General features: G+C 33.8%; 2 protein-coding genes and 1 long non-coding RNA gene across 5 annotated transcripts; 2 read left to right on the top strand and 1 right to left on the bottom strand.

Moving 5' to 3' along the window:
- The first annotated feature begins 1,102 nt into the window (after positions 1 to 1,102).
- Positions 1,103 to 1,621, top strand: LOC120331237 (FAD-linked sulfhydryl oxidase ALR-like). Its single transcript, XM_078113802.1, has one exon. It carries the CDS (start codon positions 1,103 to 1,105, stop codon positions 1,619 to 1,621), a length of 519 nt encoding a protein of 172 aa, XP_077969928.1.
- On the top strand, positions 1,622 to 17,768 carry LOC120331186 (acyl-CoA dehydrogenase family member 11-like). 3 transcript variants are annotated; one of them, XM_039398251.2, is made up of 13 exons: positions 1,622 to 2,524; positions 2,903 to 3,027; positions 3,149 to 3,381; positions 4,027 to 4,179; positions 5,125 to 5,204; positions 5,984 to 6,110; positions 7,126 to 7,306; positions 8,938 to 9,125; positions 9,705 to 9,852; positions 14,585 to 14,755; positions 15,377 to 15,511; positions 15,858 to 15,997; positions 16,621 to 17,766. In XM_039398251.2, exons 1-13 carry the CDS (start codon positions 2,389 to 2,391, stop codon positions 16,736 to 16,738), a joined length of 1,935 nt encoding a protein of 644 aa, XP_039254185.2. In that variant the 5' UTR covers positions 1,622 to 2,388; the 3' UTR covers positions 16,739 to 17,766. The 3 variants fall into 3 exon arrangements, with proteins under 3 accessions (XP_039254185.2, XP_039254184.2, XP_077969688.1); XM_039398250.2 differs by having other exon boundaries at positions 15,855 to 15,997; positions 16,621 to 17,765; XM_078113562.1 differs by lacking the exon at positions 15,858 to 15,997 and having other exon boundaries at positions 16,621 to 17,768.
- LOC120331217 (uncharacterized) lies at positions 12,078 to 13,627 on the bottom strand. Its single transcript, XR_013476650.1, has 2 exons — positions 12,995 to 13,627; positions 12,078 to 12,521 (listed from the first exon to the last, which is right to left on the bottom strand). It is a non-coding gene; the product is annotated as an uncharacterized LOC120331217 (long non-coding RNA).
- Positions 17,769 to 18,074: the final 306 nt, after the last annotated feature.

Genomic DNA, 18,074 nt, shown 5'->3' with positions numbered 1-18,074 from the left:
TTTGCGGCATATGAATACATCGATGCGGCATGATATTACATTATTTTGCTAATTTGATTCTTGTTTCTTGCCGATCTATTATTGTGTAAATTACGCAAGTTGATCATTTGCGGCATATGAATTAAATTATTTTCGTATAGATTAACATTTGTTATTATCTCTGATCCATTTATTATCGTTAACACGCCATCCTATCTACATTGAAAATGAGAGAAACACGGCACGCCAAGGTTTACGTCGAGGAACGGACGATGCGTGCCAGCGTGCGTCGATTGAAATTCAGTGACGTCACACGCCGTCAATCGTTTTTTGCTCATTTCTCTCGAACGCACCGGTAAAATTTTTTTTACATCGGTAGATCTGATTCTTTTTTCACGAGGAATTCAATGGTGATGGTTTTAGATTGCGCCTTTTGTTAGTTTACTGCGCAGCTTCAATTTATCGATATCGGGAGACAAAATCCGCCAGACGTCCATCGAAGGAGGGATATTCGATCACCGTTAAAATAGGTTTCTCTAAAACGAGAGATTGTCTCTCGATCTGTAAAGTGTGCCGTACTGAGAGTGCACAACTGCACATGTCTTACACTATTACACTACTATTGGAAACCATTTTAGTATATTCTCTGTATGTTTCAATGTAACCTACCTAAGGTTTGTTTGCTATACAGCTATATTTGTGATGCTGGAATCATTTTATTTTTTATTTTTATCAATTATTTTATGTCTGTTATGCTAATTATAAAGTTAAAATAAACTTTCACTGATATTCCTATATATATAGGAATTTCAATGTTTGATCGATTATACAGTGGTACAAATTACCAGAAAATCTTGTGTCTCTGATGGACAAATAAGCTAATTGGTATTCCTTACTTTCAGCCCTTCCCAATAACCTTCCTGAATATATATTGCCTAGTTTATTTTTTCCAACCAGTAAAGAAAGCAGAAAGCAATAATAATCTTGCTTTGAGGTATTGGGGCAAAATTATTTGGCCGGATTTTGGGAATATTTGATTAAAATTCACTCGTGTATCAAGATATATCAGTTAAATTGGGAGATATTGAATAATTTTAGAACTTTCTGGAATAGTTATTTATTCATGGCAAATCCAAAACGTGGAAGCCATTTATTTGGTGAAGAAAATTTGTCGCATTATCGTGATCGAGGAGAGAAACATTGCCGTGCATGTGAAAGTTTTCAAACATGGAGAAATTTTCGAGAAAAAGGGAAACCTGGAGAAGACAAAAACAAAGAACAAAACAGTCCAACTTCAAGTGATGAGTGTCCTTTAGATCGTGAAGAATTGGGCAGGAACTCTTGGTCATTTTTGCATACCATGGCGGCATATTATCCAAAGAAGCCTACTGACGAACAAAAGAAATCAATGACTCAATTTATGGATATATTTGCTCAGTTTTATCCCTGTAAAGATTGTGCAAAAGATCTTAGAAAAAGCTTGAAAAATTCAAGACCGGCCGTGCAAGATAGATATACATTTTCAAATTGGATGTGCCAAATTCATAATGAAGTTAATAAGAAATTAGGGAAATCTGAATTTGATTGCTCGCTAGTTTTAGAAAGATGGCGGACTGGTTGGAAAGATGGGTCATGTGACTAATAGTCAAAAAAAATTTTTGTTTATAACCTACAAGTGTCATATGAAGACTTGACAAAAAAGATTGTCAAATAAAAAATTAGCGTGGTTGTTGACGTTATACAGATAAAAATGTATCTTAATAACTGAATATACCAAAAGTTTTAGTGTGTTATTTGTCCTTAACTCATATCTTTAAAGTTTGTGAAATTTGGTTTAAATATTTTTCTACGTCACAATATTTAAACAATATTATGAATTTTCAACACATTTCCTCTTAATAAGAGAAACAGTTAGTTTCAGTGGAGAAATCTTGTGTCAGCAGAGATTCATTTTCATCCATTTCACACTGTTTGTATAATGTCACTGATCATTTTTACACGTCTAATCATGTTTACAGTTAGGCTCACAATCTTGCGTTGTAAAAAATTATGTTCATATTTAACAGCTAAAGTTCTGTTTGTAATTTTTTTACTTTTTTAAATTTGGTTCATTCATTTTAAAACATGGTACTAGCGGTGTGATTTTTAATTTTTATTTATTCGTGGTTTTTGTGTTATATGTAGCTAAAAACCAAACATTAAACATCTAACATTTTAGGTTGATAATTTGATGATAAACAATTTTTTTAGGAAGGCCTCAGTTTTGGATTAAGAAATACGAACCGTAATTTTTTCTATCACATGGTCTAAGATACGAGGCAGTGAAGATTGTTATCAGTAATTCAAATATGACATTTTTAGGTTATTACCGTTTGTTTGAGATGACTATATCAAATTAGATGTGTAACTATGTCAAAATTCTTGAAGTCTTTTCATAATGTAAATTGGATCGGGATAAGAAGAATTTCAATATATGAGGGAAGAAATGGACAGAGAACTGCAAGCGTCAATCCATCTGCACAAAATGATAAAAAGGTGACAAATGGTAAGACATTTTTATGATTTAATCATACATTGATATTTTTCAATATAGATTTCTAAAGTTGCTGCCTGTGTGAAGACTTTTTTGAAGAAATTACTAGAAAAATTATAAAGTTGTAATGATCAGAAATTTGTGTCCATAGAAATAATTATTAAGGATTCCTTCTATGAATAACTATATTTGAATATATTCTGAAATATATTTTTAAATACGGTTTATTGAATATATATTTTAAATTACCTCATATAGAATAGAACAGAGAATTTATCAAGCACAACTCATTGCGTATTTATTGGTTGATTTTTCCATTTCAATGGCTATTTTTTCCAATTTTTGCCAAATTCTACTAAATATGTTTGACTGACCTAAATCTATTTACAGACCATTGTGAAGCATTCAGGCATGCAAAAATAGGGAATTTTTTTCAGGATCAACCCGTTCTTCATAACCCTTATACAACGGACACTCTTTTAAAATCGTTTCTGAAGAAGAATATTCCAGAAAATGTAGGTTTAATTCGAATTTTTTTCGTCGTAATAAAAACGTAATAAAAACATTGTCTAGCCCTAACTTGGTACACATACTATGGCAGTACCGATATACTTTCACACCTTATTTGATTTTCAGCATTTCAAAGTGATTGAGGATGATTTGATTAGGTTCGGAGATCGGATTTGCACAGAAATCCATGAAAAAGGTTTAGAATGTGAAAGGAATCCACCTACACTGACTCAGTATGATGCGTGGGGTAGAAGAATTGATCAACTCAATACATGTGATGCCTGGAAATCGATGAAAACGGTTTCTGCTGAAGAAGGAATGATTGCTATTGGATATGAAAGAAATTATGGAGAATATAGGTTGGTTGAATAATAATTATTTACTGTAATATATTGCTTTATTAAAGCAGGGGTGTGCAACCTTTTATACTGGAGGGCCAGATACAAATAACTGGGTGAAACCATGGGTCGCACTCGCACCTTTGTTTTACATGGGCGTTCAAGTAGTTGCAGACACAGGCACAAAAAAATTAGTTATTTATCTTATGACACGCGTTGGTCGCACAAACTAGCTGGGAGGCACTGCAAAGTTATAGGCATTGATAAATTGCACTTGGGTATAGGCCTCGCAGCGAAAAGGGATTGGAATTACCGTACGTACCAAATTAAATTAAAAACTCGTTTCGCGGCCCACGCATCATTCAAAATTGGTACTTCTCCTCTTGCCCCATGAATTTTCTAAGAGGGCCGCATTTAGGTCACAGGTTGCCCCCTCCTGCTTTAGTGTATTGAACAATATTAACAGTGTATTGAAAAAGGATGGAATAGGCTGCCAAATTTTTATTCTGAGCAGAGAGAGTGAGCTGAGAGAGTTCTGAGCAGGAATCTAAGTCGAAATTTCTGTCAACCTGGAGTCGAGAGTCGGAATTTATATAAATTTAAGTTTTGCACAATAACATTCAAACTCTCTTTATTATTTTTTTATTTTCTTTCCATTTTTTATAGTCGATTATATCAAATGGCAAAATTATTTTTGTTTGGTGCATCATCTGGTTTGTATTCTTGTCCACTTGCAATGACTGATGGAGCTGCTAAAGTACTGGAATCATCGATAAATGATGTGGCAAATAATGATGGAGTATTTGGAAATGCATATAGGTTTGTGCCACTTATATTTATAACTACCGGTATATGTATTTTGAGTTATATTAGCTTGGCATCAGCAATGGATGTTATTATTATATCGGGATAGTGATTTATATTTTTTTACCTTACTATCAATTTTAGTGTGTTGCGGCAGATTTGTATGACGAATTCTCTATCTTTTATTGTATGTTTCTTGGGTAGCCTACTCTCGTAGTATATGTACCAGGTTAGGGTTAGGCCATAACTTTATTCTGATTTTCCTTATTTTAGTTCCATTACGAATTCGGGGACTGTCTGTTATGTCCCCTGCCCATACCGTAGGTTTCAGTCTCTTTACACAACTTGATGTAAAGTAGGCGAAGAAATTTAGTTACCTTCGTATTGGTACATACACTTCTGGAGCGCCGTTTCTTGGATTGTTGGAACCATATTTAACCTGCGGAACGAATCTCATTTCACATATTACAAGTTTCACATAGCTGATGCTAGATCATAGTATGGATGTAAAACTTGAAATATGTGGAAAAAGATGAATATGTGGAATTCGTAAGTTTGATCCAAAAAAAAAACAGTTTTAAAGTTTTGAATATCACCACAGCTATCAATTCACTACCAGATTATGCATCTACCTAATTTTTGTAACAATATCAAGCAATGTAAATGTTTGTGTTCTCAATCCCATTGCTATTGAGTTATGCCAATGGTTCCCCACCTTTTTTGATAAATTTCTTCATTTGCTTATTTTGGATTGCGTCATCCCTCCCTCATTGTGCATAAAACGTTTTTTTCTATTTTCTATACGAACCGAAAAAGTTCTTGTCCTCATGGAAATGTGTCAGTTTTGTGAAAATGTGGATGCTTCACTGGAGTCTTTTTCAGAGTCAAAAATACATGTAAAAATACTGTAAAAATACATTTAAATTAATTGTAATTGTGTATTGTAAAATATATTTATAGGAGATTAACGTCTCGAAACCCTGATTTGTTTTGGACATCTGGTCAATGGATGACTGAAAGAGGAGGGGGATCCGATGTTGGTAGGTACCAGAAGAGTATATTTTGTTTATCATATTTTTATGCTGTTAATATTGTAGGACACTTTCAGAATTATTTTAATGTTAAAATAAAAGGGTTTTAAATTTGTCGATTTTCTAAGTGCCAAGATAACAGCTCTTTTTGTTATCAACATAATGTGTAGAAATAGCCAGGGTGTAGTTGGGTTCTTGTTTTGATGCCCTTTGCATTTGTATAATACTGAGCCTGAATTTTCAGTGTCAAAGATGGAAGTGTCTCCTATTGTATTAATATTTATTCAAATTTCTCAACTCGCCATTTTATACCAGATTTGTAGAATTAGGTACCGGTAATATTATGCTATTTCACAGATTTTTTACTTATCTGAGTAAGTGTGTTTGAGTGAATATAATGAACAGCTTATGTCTGTGGTCCTCAAACTTTTTAAGCCGCGTCCCTTTTTTAGAGTTTGTCAAATCTCGCATCTCATCTCAAATATGCCTAGTTACCAATAAGCTACAAATAACAGATAGTAAGGCGAAAGTACGTTTTATTCAAAAAACATGTTGGAAATACTTAGATGGTACGGATAATAAAGATACAAGCAAAACAGCTCTCTGCAATCTCTAAACAATAAAGAAATGTAAATATCAAATCCACCAAATATTCTTATTATTAGTTTCATGCCCTCTCAAAAATTTTTTACATCCCGCCCCCCCTCCCGTTTGAGAACCACTGGCTTATGTTGTCTTTTGAGGTACCACGTTCATATCCTTGAACTAAATATTTCTGCTTTTTCCAGCAAATGGAACAGAAACAGTTGCTTGTAGGCAATCAGATGGAACTTTTACATTACATGGATACAAATGGTTTTCTTCAGCCACAGATGCTGATATTGCATTCACGCTTGCAAGAATAATTGATGAAAAGTAAGCATTTGCATCTTATTGCAGGTGATCCCAAAAAAGCAGAACCCAGGTCAATTGGAACATGTTCTAAAGAAAACATATTTCAGTATTCAGTAAATATAAGTAAGTATATTTCAGTATTCTATGTCGCTTTGCACGCAAAATAACTTTTGTGTGCAAAGCGTCATAGAATACTGAAATTTTTGGGTGCAGTCATGAATTTCCCTCATTTTTGTGGAAGTAAAAAACATCTATGGGTTCTGTTTTTTTAAATATTTACGCCTTCGGGTCCTGTACAGGTTTCTTTCCATGTTGATCTTGTTGATTATCTTATCTTATTTTATCTATTTTGTTTTCAAGATTTCTTCTAATATGCGAATAAATGCTAGAATATTATTATTTTATTCGATATTTTCCTTATTAGGTTATGATCAACAGAGAACACGACATACTTTAATAACAGCAATGTTTTAAACAGATTAAATATTTGAATCTATTTGAAATTGATTACATTCATAAAGTAAATTCTTGATTCTGGAAATAATTTGAGAAAATTTTAATTTAAAAATTTTCAATTCAAGTATTTGAACTCAGATAGTCAGATATAAATAAAGTAGGTTTCATTTAACATCTGATACCATAAAAATAGAATTAACATTTTTTTGTTTGCAAAGTTTAATTTATTATTTGGTTTATTAATTATTATGGTATATTATTTACGGTATCATCTCCGCACTGCTGTTTCCATAATTACCTCGCTTGATAGTGACTCGGCCACTTTTGGTGAAATGAGTGAATTTCAGGTCAACCAGTTCACCTCTACTTACCTATTTCTAATATACGGTAAGTATTTCGACTTCTTTCTTGTACCATTGTATTGATATTTTTTACACGCTCCATCAACGCTAGGGTATTGCTATTTGATGACCTGGGTATATTCTTCCCATCTCGTTTCACCCTAAAATGCCATATTTTCTATCTTTTTTTCCCACATAGTGTATTTTAGGTATAGTGAAATTGATTACTTTTGTTTCAGTGGTGACATAAAACAAGGATCAAAAGGTTTATCATTGTTTTTCCTTGAAACGAGAAATCCAAAAGATAAGAAATTAGATTCAGGATTAAATGGAATTCAAATGCAAAGACTCAAAAATAAACTTGGAACTAGGCAACTACCTACTGCTGAATTATTACTAGATGGAACGGTTGCACATCAGGTTAGATTTTTTTATAAGCTAAATTTATCTTCGTGAAACCCCACAGATATCCAAAGAGATTCAAATTTATTTTAGAATAATTACTCACTTAACTGCAAATTTTTCATTTTAAAAATGGATTAAAATACTTTTATTTGAAAAATTACAATTTCATATTTATATACAAATTTATCCCGGGGGAGAGGGAAGCTGATATGACAGCTTAGTCCTATGGCGAACCACAGCCTCATGTCCAGTTACTAGTCCATGTCGGGTATGGAATTAGTCGGCCAGTTATTTGTTTCGAATGCGTGGATTTAATTGTGGTATTCAAGTGAAAAATATGATTCAATTAATTTCAGAAAAATGTATCAAATAGAAGGTAACGTTTATATCAATTCGTTAGCATTGCCAAATATAATATTCATTTAGAATGATACATGCTAATTTCTCTATTGCAATTGATCAAAAACATTTTTTTTTTCGTTACGACGTATTAAATAAGATTGTTCTAGAATGTCTTCAGAACAATTAGTTATTCAGTTTGGGCCATTCGTGGTAAACCCCATAACTTGATTTACACCATCTCGTCTTAGTAATGTAGAATTTGTGAAGCATTTTGGCTGCGAACAAGGCTCTGCATAGGCAGCTCTGCAAGACAGGACTGTCTGGTTCGGCATTGTCCACTCAATTAATTACACCCTTCCTGAGGTGGTGGGCGCCAGGGTTGTACCTGAGGTTGGGTACTCCTGTAGCGTGTGTACCAGGTTAGGGTTAGGCCATAATTTTATTCCGATTTTCCTTATTTTAGTACATTTACGAGTTCGGGGATTGTCTGTGTTAGCTAAGTGAATATACCCCCTGCCCATAGGTTTCAGTCTCTTTACACAACTTGATGTAAAGTAGGCGAACTAAATCAGTTACATTCATATTGGTAAATATACTTCTACAGCGCCGAGGTTTGTACAAAAAGTATGGTGTTGTCGTCGTACAGCAATGATTATTATTTTATGTAAAATTAGCAATTTGGGATATTATATGGAAAAGTAGTAAATTTTGAGGATGATATAGCTCATAACTTCACTTAATGATCAATCCACATTCAATATATCCTGCCTGGTATGAAAATATGCATTTATTGTTGTATATTATGTCTGTGAGCTTGATGGTACCGGTAGTTCTTTCAAATCGGTATTGTAGATTAAAGACCCTAGTTTTTCAGCAGTCCATTGTCCAATACAGTGGCTCCCAACCTTGCTACCCTGGTAGTACATGTTATGGCACAGACTAAAAAAAATATATCTCAAAACACCAAAAGCAACAAACAATCAGTTAGACCCGATTATACCCTTTTGTATTCACTGGCTCAGAAACAATTTAAACGCATCAAGCTGACGAGGTAATCAAGTTTTGCAACTATATTATGGTTGCTATATAAGAAAATCAATGTTTTCTTTCGTTTTCTTTTCTAAGATTAAAACTTAAATGGATCTAAGCATCACGATAATATACGTATGTTACTTTGTCGAAATTTTTTGTGCAAATGTTTTTGTCATCTACTGATATTTATCAATAGCAGGACAAATATTAACTTAACATACTTATACTTTTTGCTAAGCTGTGTATTAGAAAATGTTTTTCAACTTTTTTAGATTGGTGATGAATCCCATGGTGTTCGTCATATTTCTGATATGTTGACGATAACTAGAATATATAATTGTTTGATGGGAATTTCTGGAATGAAGCGATTACTTCAACTTGCTGTTGATTATTCCTGCAGAAGAACTGCCTTCGGATCAAAATTATGTGACAATACACTTCACGTTCAAACACTTGCAAGGTAATATTTAGGTTGACGATTTTTCATTAATGTGGTAAAGCTTGATACAACAGCACTAAATTTATCCTCATATATTATGCTCTTAGATAGTAAAGTAAAAGTGATGCATATTTTCAATATGTTTTAGATTATATTTATTATTATGCACAATCTAATGCTAAACAGCAGGGGGGCTAATACAGGGCGGTCGCTAGAAAAGCAGAAAAATTCGAAAGTCCAATTAGATCAAAAATAAAGTGCATATAGGTATAAGTTAATTGGAACGATATCCCACAAGTTAACCCTCAAAACACTATACAAGTTTGGACTTCCAGGTTGAGACACTGCTCTCTGAATTGCATGGTCGACATTTTAAGCATCTATAAGTGTAATATAACAGACGCCTTTAAAAAATGTAAAAGGTATTCTTTGTAGAAATGAATGGCTGTTTGACAAATTTTCTGTTTTTCTTTGGACTTTTACTCAAATCGATGATGAAAAATATTGCCCGATAAATGACGCTATTTTTTTTTTTTATAATTTTTTTACCACCTGAAATGCTCTAGCATTGATGAAAATCGAAATCGTTTTGTATCACAGAATTGATATTGAAACAAGAGCAGCGTTTTTGATGACATTTGAAATAATTCGATTGCTTGGACTTGAAGAAGCAGGAATCGCAACAAATCAAGATTTGGCTTTGATAAGGATCCTTACACCAGTGTGCAAATTATACACAGCAAAGCAGGTAAGGATAGTTTTTGTGTATTAGAAATACACAGGATAGTTTTTGTGGATATTAGAAAGTGTTTAGGTGTTTTCAATATGAAGTGACTGGCTTGGTGGTTGGCACATTAGGTCAAGGATCGTGAACATGTTGCATATGATTACTATAGGAAGGTTCGAATCCCATTTTACTAGAGCAGTGAATTTTAAACTTACGGTATATGTCACCCCCTTACAGCACTCTATACATCAGGGGTCGGCAACCCACGGCCCGTGGGCCGGATTCGGCCCGCGACGCTTCATTGAATTATAGCAACAAAACAGCCGTTTCGGCGATTAAATTCTTTAGACTAAATTGTATTATAACCTAACAAGTATATAATTCACAATTATTTGTTCAATGAGCATATAATTAGATTATAACTAGACAAATGGCAACAAAACGCAGAAAAGTTGATACTAAGTGCAAAGGGTTTGATGGCGCCGAAATTATTCAAATGGAATTTTATGAGATGCAATGAGGAAATAAATCTATATTCTATTTAAAAGATGTATCACTGCTTGATTTTTATTATAAAATATATCATCCGGGTTTTATCTTTCTAAAAATATGTGCGGCCCGCCAATGACTCGCAACCTTTAATTTTGGCCCGCGAGCGACAAGAGGTTGCCGACCCCTGCTATACATGATAATACAATAATACCACCTATATAATACAACGACTGGCAATACAAAAACGTGTGAAGTTTCAAAACACACTTGAAGTTCAGTAATCACTGATGTTGGCAATAATCAAAATTGTTAAGGAGAACAATATGAATCTAAGTGAAATTATTGGAAACTTGATGCAGTCGTGTGTAAAATGTTAGCTTTTCAACAAAAATTAACTTTTTTATTTTTACCTCTTATTTTGTTTTTTGTTGTTGTATGATTTGTAAAGCTGTAGGTTAATTACGGTACTTTTGTCAGTTTTAGCCATTCTCAGAATAACTCTATTGGATCAACTAATGGTCCCTAAACTTTTTATTTTGCGGACCCCTTGATAGTTCTGCTATTTAGGGTCCATATACCCCACTTTGCGAATTTCTGGGATAGACCATTTCAAAGGTTGATATTACCTTTCTTTCAGAATATCACAAAGTGCCGAATAATTCTAAATAGCTTCTACTAAACAGATTTAAATAAGTGAAACATTCAAGTTCGGAATAAGATTTTTATTGCAGGTTATAATTATGTATCTGTTCTAGAGGTATACATAATTACATATCATATATGACTCATACATAAGAAAGTGATTAATAAAGTCGAGCAAGATAAGGTACGATATGGTGCAAAAAATATGAAAATCATGAAAAGATTTACAATACAGATTTTGGAAAAAATGTGATATATGGTAGTTTATTTTTATAATTAATGTTAGTCTATTATGTGATTTCATCAATATGAAGTTGTTTAAACTCCCATTATGAACACTTCACTTTACAGTTTGGCTTTGATAAACCTTTTTTCGAATGCTTCTTTTATCACTGGATTGATATCCTTGTGCAAAAAGACATAATAACATGAATACTTTCCTTTCTCATATTTTTCCTTTGATTCGTTAACACACTTCAATCCTGATTTATAATTATAATGCTTATGAACAACTTCATGAACATAGTTCAGTTTTTTCGCGAATTGCAAAGCTTCTGGAAACGTATCTATATATGGCATATAGTGGAATGGTGGAATTCTAAAGGGAGATCCATCAGATTCAGTATACTTCTTGAGCCCGAAGTCGTATGCGAGTTTTGTCATAAATGAAATGTACTTGAATCCATAATTCTGGTATTTGTACTCCACATTTCTTGCATGGCGTGCTAATCGCCAAGCGACCGTTCCGAGGTTCGCTGCTATTTCACGAATTGGTCCATCAACAGCTAAGTCTAGCCATTGATCTCTTCTAAAGAACGAGAGCAATTCTTAAATATTTGAACATAAAAGTTGTACTGTCATTGTGGGTATATTATCGCATTTTGCACAATTTCATTTTTCAGTATAATTGTTTAAGAAAATATAGCAGTTAACAAGTTAACCAAGTCGCTGATATTAAACAACATGGGTCCAAATCCCATTAAGGGGTGTAAAAAATTGGCCGCTCTAGAAGTGTGTGTACTGATATGGAGGTAACTAATTTTGTTTGCCTACTTTACATCAAGTTGTGCAAAGGGACTGAAACCTATGGTCAGAGGGTATATTCACATAGCCGCCAAATCCTATATTTTGATTTTAAACTTTTTTTTTATAGGATTTTGCATGTGGATGGCCGCATTATTTTTTCACAACGGCCGCAGGTTGTGCACCGTTGGTCTATGATAAACCCGAAAAATTTCTCCCAAATAGGAAGCAGCTCCTTATCAGTGGCTCCTTATCAGTGGCTGCTTAATCAAGATTTGTTCAGACCCGAAGGCCTGAATGTGGTTCATATAAAAACAATTATGTAGAAATTAAATTTATCTTTCAATTTGATTTGATCGTCCAATTTTTATTATACCTCATGCGCATATCTAATATACGCTGGCAAAAACAATTTCCGTTTCTCTTTGTCTGGTAAATATCTGTATGATATTGCAGAATTATAGAATGCTTTCCCAGCTATTTTATAAAAGTCTTCACGTTCTTCTTTCGTCGTGCAGAGATCAACTCGTAAGCTGGAATAAAATAATAGTTTTTTCTACATTAATGTGCGAAAAGATTGCTAGGCTCCTCGCTTTCATAGGCTGTTCACATAAACGCTGGTTGGTTATGGTTTCTCCAAAGTGTGCATCCAAAACAAATAACTAATTAATCTGGACATAGACTGATAACTGTACAAGAAGCTGTAGTTCGCAATATGATAACAACGATATGGCTAACAAATTCTATACCCAACAGAACGAGAGACTTGATACGCCCGCCGTATGATTAAGCCGTCTTATCGTTTTTTTTTTCTCAACCTGGATGAATATGAAATCCTACGGAGCAAACAAAATGCTGAAGTACTTTAACAGATTTCTGAAATACTTCCATAAACACTCTGTAAAGAATAGGATTTTGCTACTCTATTCAAAAAAGTTATGGAGAAAAAATTATGTTTTAGAATAATGTTTTGTATAGTAAATTCCTACTTATTATCTTTACTTACTCTTTATCGATAGATTGATGTACCACCATATTTGTCGGAAATTTCAATCTTTTAGTGCCTTGCTAAATATATTTCAAATTGTCAAGTTTTTTAAAAAGAATGAAATATTAACAATATAATGTTGGTATTCCTGAAGGATGCATACCAAGATGGCGGACACCGGAACGTAGTATGTGTACCAGGTTAGGGTTAGACCATAATTTTAGGTACAAATACTACAGGAGTCTCTTGGCCAGTCTCTGAACTAGTAATAGAACTAAAATGATCAAAATTGGAATAAAATTATGGCCTAACCCTAACCTGGTACACATACTACATTCCGGTGTCCATCATCTTGGTACGCATACTTCAGGAGCACCATAACGTTATATTAAACACATCTTAGTTGAATTGTATTTACTGAAATTTTTTGTCAAACATAATTCCTTCACTGCGAAAGTCAAACCTGAATGATTTTCTCTACATTTCTGTGAATTTATTCACACAGAACACTTGCATTAAGAATGACATAACTACCATTACTTACTGACATAACTTCTTCTTCTGCAGTTACAGCTTGTTTCCTAATCAATAACCAATTACTCAAATCTCACTGATCATTGGTGTAATTCATCATTCATTAATTTGGACTTTCACCGATGCATGAATAACAAAATTATCACTTTCTTGTTAAAGTCAGATTATTCTGTTCAATATTGCTTGATTTATCAAATCATTCAATAGAAATTGCAATAACCCACGTATATTGAATATAAAGAAAAAGTTACAGAAATTTCACTAAAAAAAATTTTGTGTTCATGACTGGGTAGCTCAAAGCCGACTAATCTAACAATATTCCATTGTGTTAGCACACGACTCAAAGAGCGACTTCTCAAAATCATAAAAGCAAAATCCACTCACTGATTACTCTATTGACCAGTGATCATGTGCAAAAACAAGCGCTGATAATTTTCACAATGCCACGGCCGCAACTCGCCAAGGCCTGGTTAAACTGAACTATGCAGACATCACATCACTAGAGTTTGAAGCTGGTTTTTATCGCCGTCGAGTATACTAAATTGAATGGGCTTCACATATTTAACACATATGCTTGTGTAGGGCTTGGTTCAGAGTGAATGTGTCAATTAGTAGTCTCTCACTACAGGACCACACAGGGTGATCCAAGAAAATCGATACACAAATTATTGGGAACATTTTCTAGAGCAGTGGTTCTCAAACAATGGGGCGCGCCCCACAAGGGGGACGTAGGCCATTTTTGAAGGGGCGTGAAGCTAATTAAAAATAAAAATATTTTTTGATTTGATTTTGCCCGCTTTATTTTGGATATTTACATTGAGGTGGGGTGCGAGACTTCTAAAAAGGGAGCGCGGCTTGAAAAGTTTGAGAACCACTGTTGTAGAGAGAACTTAACTTTTGTGCAAAGTGTCCTGGATTGCTGAGAAATTTTTGAGCACAATCTTACACAAATATAAATTTACTCTTTTTAATATTTTTTAATTTTACATTTCTAACAAATAATTTGCAAATTGGAAAAACAGTATGAATAAATCTAAAAATGCAATTTTAATCAATTTAATCCAAATTTTCCAGGCATTAGATGTTTCAACGGAAGGTTTGGAATGCTTTGGTGGTATGGGTTATCTGGAGGACTCAGGTCTTCCAAGGCATTTGCGGGATGCTCAAGTATTAAGTATATGGGAAGGCACAACTAATATTCTATCAATGGACGTGCTACGAGCAATAGAAAAATCCGATGGCAAGGTGCGTATAATATTCTCTGTGTTTCTATGAAATTATATGTCAGGATGTAATCATATAACATACAGAAGTTATGAACAATATTGATTTGTTGTAAATATGTCTGTAGACTGTAGTCAATGATTTTCTTCTGATTATCTAATGTTTATTGAACTAATGATTATCTGTGAGATCATAGTTTATGTGAATCATGAAAAATTAAATTATGAATTTGATGGAAAATTACCACTTTTGCGAATAAAAAAGGCAATTATATATAAGGCAAGTATTATAAGTTCAGTTAAAAAAGCTTTGATACATCGCATTTAAAATCTTGTTTATACTATATTTTTTAATTGTAGCATATATTTCTTACCTTGTAGTTTCTTAAAGAAAAAAATGAAACTGAATTAATAACCTTAAATAGTTATGAGAAGTTATGATACCTATTTTCACAAAGCAAGGTAATAGGAAATTATATAAAATTAAATCACTCTTTCAGTATTTTTCGGGTATTGGTTTACGGTGAATAGGTGTTGTTTAACTGAATGATTTTTAAATTCATCTCTGCATTTTTGTTTTTTTCGTTAGTCTTTTTACAGCCCTTATTGATTATTAATATTTCAATCTATCATGTGTATGTAGGTGTTGACAGATTTCTTTTCAAGAGTGGAAAAAATAGTAAACTCTGTGAAAAACTCAGAGAAATCGTATTTGTCGGAACCCATCAAAAATGTAGAATCTGCAATTAAAGATTTATCAGCATTTGTACTTGGAATGGTAATATTTTTATATGCAAAACTACAAGGTATTTCTGTAATGTTTGTACCAGGTTAGGGTTAGGCCATAATTTTATTAAGATTTTAGTTTTATTACGAGTTCGGAGACTGTCTGTGTTAGCCAAGTGAACCCCTTGTCCATAGGCTTCAGTCCTTTTACACAACTTGATGTAAAGTAGGCGAACCAAATCACCTCCATATTGGTACACATACTTCTGTAGCGCTGTTTTTTTCATTGGTTCGAAAATAGGGTATTTTTTATTGATGCTGTATTGTATTGTACTCTAGACTTGTACGAGTATTATCATCCTTGTCTTCATATCTCAAATACAATATTTACACAGCAGAAAAAAGCTGACCAATCTGAGATAGTAGTTGCAGCGAGAGATATGTCATACAGTATATCAAAAATTTTTATGGCAGCACTACTTCTGGAGCATGCAATCTGGGAAAGATCTGACAAAACGGATATATATGCTGCAAAACGGTATTTCAAGTCTTTCTCATTGCATAAAGCAATTAGCTTTATTGCAAATCTGTCTAGTTTCAATAAGAAAATAGATGTTTTGTTAGTGGAACAGTCAGTCTAGTACAGACTTTTTTCAACTGGGGTTCACGGACCCCTTCGGGTCCATGATGACTGCACAGGGGTCCACAATGATATGATAAGTCTGATCGATCTTTAATGATTGATTTCAATCAGATTGCATTTTTTTGGTTGAGCGTTGTGAACAAATATCTATCGCTGTCAGAAAAGGCAATTGGAATGCTAACAACCTAGATGTTTGAGGCACTATTTTCAGCTCTTACCAATATAATGACAAATTACAAGTCGAGACTTGCCGTGGAGTCCGATCTCCGAGAATCGATAAGTTGTGCAGTGAGAAGCAACCTCATCCATCACATTAATGCCGTTTGTGTTGTTGTGTTATAAATGAAACATCATACTTCCTTATTGGTTGGGCACAGAAATTGATACGACATAGGATGGGGGTCCGTCAAAACTAAGATTCACAAATAGGGGTCCATGGCCCAATGAGTTTGGGAAACCCTGGCCTAGTAGACCCAGTGCTACAATGACATTATTTCAAATTGTTAAATTTTTTTCAGGTGGTGTTCTCAAGATTTGTGTCCCGTTATGACAAATTACAAATCTGGATTCTATGATAAAGATTCTTCTGACGTTGAAAAACTTCTTGTTTATGCTTCTTATCCCGAAAACATTTAATTATCCCGAAGACATTTAATTCCACGACAATTTATTCCAATTGTAACAGCATGTAATTTTTACGATTGTTTTTTTGTGTGTATTTTGTAATGATTCTGCTTAATCAGTGGCATGCCAAACTTCTCGGCTGCCCTGGGCGAGTTTCTGATAATGCTGCCCTTTATACCTAACTTAAAAATTAATTTGGAGATAAACAAATTCTATATGTTGTTATACATGGGTATAAATAATCGGCCAATGTAGAGTAAAATGCTCATAATATTATTATTCAAATCATCATACTAAGCAGCAGATTCACCCCTATAACGTGATGCGCGAGGCGGCTGCCCCTTTACCCCTCCCCCTCAAGACACATACGCCACTGTGCTTACTGAATATAATTGGATTTGAATTAGATCTATGAATCGCTTTGTTAACTTTTTCTTAAACAAAAAATGCTTTTCTTTAGCAACCTCTACCTCCTTATCATGCAGTGTTTTTGAATAATACCAGTGTTATCTTCTTTTACACAATTTCATATATGCTTCAAGAGAAGAAAGATAACAGCCAGTTTAATCAATTGTGGGCCACGGTCATTCATCCAGTCATGTTTCAGAGTTGGTGTGAGATAGTTATCAGTTGAATTTGTTTGTGAATGGCGCCCAAAGGGATTAGTGGTTTCATTAATCTCTCTGCAACGTTCTTTGAATCGCCAGCAACGTGAATTTCAAAATCTGAGCAGTTTGCTCCCACTTGTGGCAGAGAAGATGCATATACTACCAGACCGGTTAAAAATCATTTTTGTCCAAGTGTGGTATTCGTATATCTATTTTCTGTATATTGGCAAAGCTCACATTAGTTTGGTACTTATATTTTCTTAGTATTTGTAAAAATTCAGGGAATAATTTAACTAGTAATTTCTTTCATGTATGTCATAATTTCACCATGCCCTTACTATTGTACTATTGATCTTTTTTTTGTAATAATCGAAAGTATGGAAATTGACTGTCTGCTTAGCTTCCAAGTTCTGCTATTCTGCGACTACCAAGAGTTCTTAACAGAATTTCATAAGTTTTCTTTCTGTTCAATGCGGAGAAAGTTATGTGATTTTGATGCTGGATGTAACTACAGGAATGAACATTTTTTGGTCGACGGAGCACCAGTCAGTCAATTATATTTTGGTTGTTCTGGTTAAAACAGACAAACAAAATGCAGGGGAAGGTGAGCATAACTTGGGATGAAGTTGAAAACGCAAAAATATAGGCACACAGTAGAGTGTAAATGAACGATATAAAATCGGGCGAGTTCCTATTCAATAATTTCTAAATCAATTCGGGATGTGAAAACGCCGGACAGA

This window comes from Styela clava, chromosome 6, assembly GCF_964204865.1.
Source record: "Styela clava chromosome 6, kaStyClav1.hap1.2, whole genome shotgun sequence".
NCBI lineage: Eukaryota > Metazoa > Chordata > Ascidiacea > Stolidobranchia > Styelidae > Styela > Styela clava.
This window is presented reverse-complemented; position numbering and strand designations above follow the sequence as displayed.